This window comes from Cynara cardunculus, assembly GCF_001531365.2.
Source record: "Cynara cardunculus var. scolymus isolate 2C chromosome LG 10, CcrdV1, whole genome shotgun sequence".
Taxonomy (NCBI): Eukaryota; Viridiplantae; Streptophyta; class Magnoliopsida; order Asterales; family Asteraceae; genus Cynara; species Cynara cardunculus.
The window spans coordinates 12,761,615-12,766,620 of NC_037537.1; the positions used below are offsets into that span (position 1 = coordinate 12,761,615).

The 5,006-nt window shown below is 37.0% G+C and overlaps 1 protein-coding gene across 1 annotated transcript; it reads left to right on the forward strand.

Moving 5' to 3' along the window:
• The first annotated feature begins 1,956 nt into the window (after positions 1-1,956).
• Positions 1,957-4,539, forward strand: LOC112520004 (zinc finger BED domain-containing protein RICESLEEPER 2-like). Its single transcript, XM_025128309.1, has 6 exons — positions 1,957-2,030; positions 2,579-3,041; positions 3,124-3,481; positions 3,591-3,794; positions 3,964-4,028; positions 4,438-4,539. Exons 1-6 carry the CDS (start codon positions 1,957-1,959, stop codon positions 4,537-4,539), a joined length of 1,266 nt encoding a protein of 421 aa, XP_024984077.1.
• The last annotated feature ends 467 nt before the right edge of the window (positions 4,540-5,006 follow it).

The following is a 5,006-nucleotide window of genomic DNA, read 5'->3' on the forward strand; positions in this document are numbered from 1 at the left end:
ATTTATTTCATGCTCATATAACTGAAAAATGACACTTGACATATTTCCTCATGCACCTTCCTTGCTGCTACATACATTAACCTTGACTTGACAGATTCATCCAATTGAACCGAAATTCGAACCTCAATGATACGGGGCCCTTGTCAGACTCCTTTTTGGTTTCATTTTCTGTCATTCTTATTATTATTATTATTATTATTATTTTAGCTACTCCCGCATCAAGTTGACCGTAAGATTGAAGCTTCGTAACATGTTGAGATATTGATGAGACTCGGGAACGAGGTCATCCCTTATTCGTTGTTTTTCATGCCACTTATCGGTCGGAAGTGAGTTGTGAATTCCAACTCAAAATTAAAGTAGCTGATAGAGTAGAAGGTGTGATAGTAAAGGAAGAGATGTAATCCCATATGTTTGGCTGGAACTGGGATTACCTCTCTTTCAATCTTCAAAAGTTACTTGCAGAAGCAGAAACTCTCCTACATGGCTATAGGTTCCTGGGAGATAACTCTGGTTCGTACGCATTAGAAGTAGACATGAGTGGTGTTCATAGGGATGGCAAAAAAAAAACCAAAACCGACGGTGAAAACCAAAAACCGAACAATTCGGGTCAGTTTCGAGGACCTCTTAACGGGGACGGGGCGGGGATCGAGGGTAGTTTCGGGGATTATATCGGGGATGGGGACGGGGACGGTACTCACTGACCCGATAATATATATAATATATTAATATATTTAAATTTCAGTATTTCATAATTACAATTTTATAAGCCCAAAGCCCAAGCTTCTTAAGCCCACCCAATTGTCCATTGACTTGAGCCTTCACTCTTGACCTCTGTCTATTAGCTTCTATCGCTGTGTCCTTGTGTCATCGCCTCGATTCAAATTTCAACCAAACGAACGTCGATTGTCGTACCCTGTGTCCCTATCGACGACGCCTCCTAGCGGCTAGCCTCGCCTCTCGCTCTATGCAGTTACTCACGATGGCCGACCTGACGAGTGACGAATGATAGTCCTAACGCCTCGCTGACTCGCTCTCTCCTATAGACGTAACGTCGGCTGCTCTCCTACAGACTAACGTCAGCGGCCCTCCTACAGTCCTAACGCCGACGGCCTTTAACAGTCCTAACGCCGACTGCTCTCAAGTTGAAGGTATGCCCTAGCCCGCTAGCCGTATCACGTATGCTCCCTCTTAGTCTCAGATAGTCAGATTAGATTACCTTCCAATTTCCATATCCATATCCCTCTCAAATTACATTTTTTCAGCTTTAAGTTCATTGATGTGGCCTGCTTATAACCTATTTAAAATGGAAAAAACAATTAACAATCAAACCCACTATTTAGATTTTAGAATTAGATTCATCATTCATGTGGCTTGCCTATAACCTATTAGTACATATTTGAGACTTTGAGTACTATTGATTGTTGAAAATTGTTGATCGTTGAAATTTGAGGATACTATCAAAGCCTTTCAAGAAAGGGGTGGCCCTTTTTGGATTTCATTTTGTAAATATGTTTAAATATTGTTATAAATTAATTGTAACATTAATACATCCTATAGAACTCTATATAAATCCTATAGAACTCTATATAACCCTAAAAAGTATGTGAAGCTTGTTGCCTACTATCATCTAAGTGAATATTAAAACTTGGTAACTAGATTTTGTTCATAATCTATTTGTTGATTCATTGAGTAGGTTTGGTAACTTGATATTATTTAATTTGTTTGTCTTTACATAGGTGATAACAAATATGGAAATACAGTCACTCCTACTGATAGTCATCCAATAATAAATGAGTCTATTTCACAAAGTATGCCAATTGGATCATCACCTGCGATTAATTCAGTGACTCAAAATGAAACGCAAACTAATGATGTCTCTGATAATGATGAAATTGAGTCGTGGGTAGAAAGAGGAAAACACGATCAATAGTATGGAACCACTTTAAGAAGATAAAAATGGATGGTAATGATAAAACAGAGTTTAACTATTGCAAAATGAAATTGGGAGCGAATTCGAAAAATGGTACAAGGTATTTACATGATCATTTCAAGTCTTGTGCAAGGCGACCTGTTCGAGATATACACCAACATATCTTAGTAGGGGAGCAAAATAAGGTTGATGGTACTTCATCATATGTTTCTAATTATACTCTTAATGCGGATAAATCAAGAAGAAATATCGCGGAGATGATAATCATACACGAGTATCCACTGTCAATAGTAGAACATCATGGGTTCTGAAAGTTTGTGGGGGGTCTTCAACCATTGTTTAAGGTTCCATCTCAAAACACCATTAAAAGTGACATACTAAAGATTGATGATTTTGAAAGACAAAAGACATTGAAAATGTTAGAGAAGAACATTAGTAGGATAGCAATTACGACTGATATGTGGACGGCTGATATGTGGACGGCTAACAATAAAAAAAAAGATTTATAGCGGTCACTGCTCACTTTGTTGATCATAATTGGAATATGCAAAGTCGGATCATGAGATTTATTTATGTGCCTTGCCCACATACATCTGAAGCTCTTACGGATGTACTTTATGATTGTTTATTGGATTGGAATCGTGATAGGAAACTGTCTACACTAACTGTTGATAATTGCACCACAAATGATGCAATAATCAACATATTGTTGGACAAGCTTCCAATGAGTTCACTTATGATGGGTGGGAGGTTGTTCCACATGCAATGTTGCGCACACATTCTCAATTTGATAGTTCAAGATGGACTGGCTGTTCTTGGGGACGGGATTGAAAGGATTAGAGATAGTGTGGCCTTTTGGACTGCATCGCCAAAAAGAAATCAAAAGTTTGAGGAAGCAGCTCGCCAATTAGGAATATCATCCACCAAGAAATTGGCAATTGATTGCAAGACTCGATGGAATTCTACTTATTTGATGATTAGTGTTGCTATAGTTTACAAAGACGTTTTTCAACGCTTACACCAACGAGAGTCTCAATATAAAAGTTTGCCAACGCAGCGGGATTGGGAGTTTGCTAAAGAGATTTGTGATAGATTGCAATTATTTTATGAGGTAATTCTAATTTTTATTTAACTTTACTTTTGTTTTGTTGATATGAGGTAACTTTAGTTTTTTGTTTTTTTGGCAATCTTAGGTAACGGTAATGTTTTCTGGTTCAAAGTATCCCGCTACAAATGTATTTTTTCCATCGATATGTGAAATTAGGTATTCTTTGGTCGATTGGTCATGTTCTCCTAGTGAAGTTATTAGAAGCATTGCTAAAAAGATGCTTTTGAAGTTTGACAAGTATCGGTCTGTTATACATGGGATTATGGGAATGGCAGCGGTTTTAGATCCTTGGTATAAATTGAAGTTTGTGGAGTTACTTTTTCCCGTGTTGTACGAACAAGACAAATCAGCGATTGAACTTGAAAAGCTTAAGAAATTGGTCTACACTTTACTTCAAGAATATGAGTTTAGTGATCCTGGCATAAGAAACAATAGCGAAAGGTGTTAGTGGTTCGTCTTCTTTAAGTTCAGGGTCTTTAACAAGTCATCGGGTTGAATTTAAAAAATTATTAACAAATATTGCTTCAATTGCCAACCAACATGATGATTCAGGTATTACAACAGAATTGGATAATTATTTGAAAGAGAAACTTTTGCCTAAAGACATGGAACTTGATTTGCTACTTTGGTGGAAGACAAATGGGTTTAAATACCCAACACTTCAAAGGATGGCTAGAGACATATTAGCCGTTCCTATTTCGATTGTCGCCTCAGAATCTGCATTTAGTACCGGTGGAAGATTGGTAACTCCACATCGTAGTCGACTTCATCCAAAAACATCGGAGGCTCTAATGTGTGCTCAAAATTGACTATTGAATGAAATACGAGGTAATCTTATATTTGTTTTTAGTTATGAATTCTTTTTAGTTATATATTTAATATTTCAATCATTTTATTTATTTATACTACATTGTGTTCTTTATAGAAACTTGTTCTGATGAGACCGAAGCATATTGCCGTATGATTGAGTATGATTATGACGTGGAAGAGGTAACTACAATTACAATACTATGGACAATGATTATGGTATATTTATTTATTTAGTCTTTTACATACATTTTATTTTATAGGAAGCTAAGAAAAATGAAAGCTTGGGTTGACGACTTTGGCCATTTGGGAGTTTCCAGTTTCAAGTTAGTAATCTAGCAAATTTGTCTACTTGTCTTTCGAGTTAGTTGGATTGTGTCTAAACTCTAGTTTATTTTGGGATTGTAATTTAAGACGTTTTTGGTTGATCATGGGTTGATCATGTACTCAATATGATGGTCATTGTCTTTTTCTCAAGGTTTATTTGATTATGTTTTTGTTCGATAATGGGTTGTCCAAGAAATAGCCAAACAGATTTATTTGATTATGTTTTTATTCCAATTTTTTGCTTGATAAATATGTGATTTTTCAGATCCGGGTTCGGGTTCGGATTCAGGTAAAATCAATGGTTGACGATTATTCTGCTCTTAACGGGTTACCAACGGAGATCGGGGAAACCGCGGGGACCCGATAAGATCCCCGACGGGGATCGGGATGGTTATGGTTATCGGTTTCGGGGACAGGGACTCTAAAAACCGGCTCGAACCTAGTCCGTTGCCATTCCTAGGTGTTCAACTTCAAAATACCAAAAGGAAGAGGAGCTCATATTCTAAAGCTTTTTCGATATATGAAATTTTTCATAATCATAATGAGCGTGTGGCATTTTTCGAAGCTTAAACTATACCCCACTTTCAATTAGATAGGTAAAAGAGTCCACCGCCTACATTATTAGTCTCAAATAAGGCATGAGTCATTTTGCATGTCCGAAAAAAGACAAACCATGGTCAGTAATCGTGTCATGGTAATCGGCCAAGAGGATACTCAAATACTGAAAAGTAACAAGGTAGTTATGAAGTCAACAGAGATATGTGGGTTCCATTCCTTCTTAGCAACAAGAGAAGATAAAACTACCCTAAAAATGTTGGTTCTAGTATAGGAGTG

What these genes read in the sequence shown, in the direction of transcription:
- LOC112520004 (XM_025128309.1), top strand. Translation starts at nt 1,957, where the DNA reads ATGGATGGTAATGATAAAACAGAGTTTAACTATTGCAAAATGAAATTG. An exon ending in AATTCGAAAAATGGTACAAG is followed by an intron (nt 2,031 to 2,578) that starts GTATTTACATGA and finishes GAATCGTGATAG; the next exon opens with GAAACTGTCTACACTAACTG. An exon ending in ATGATTATGACGTGGAAGAG is followed by an intron (nt 4,029 to 4,437) that starts GTAACTACAATT and finishes GTGATTTTTCAG; the next exon opens with ATCCGGGTTCGGGTTCGGAT.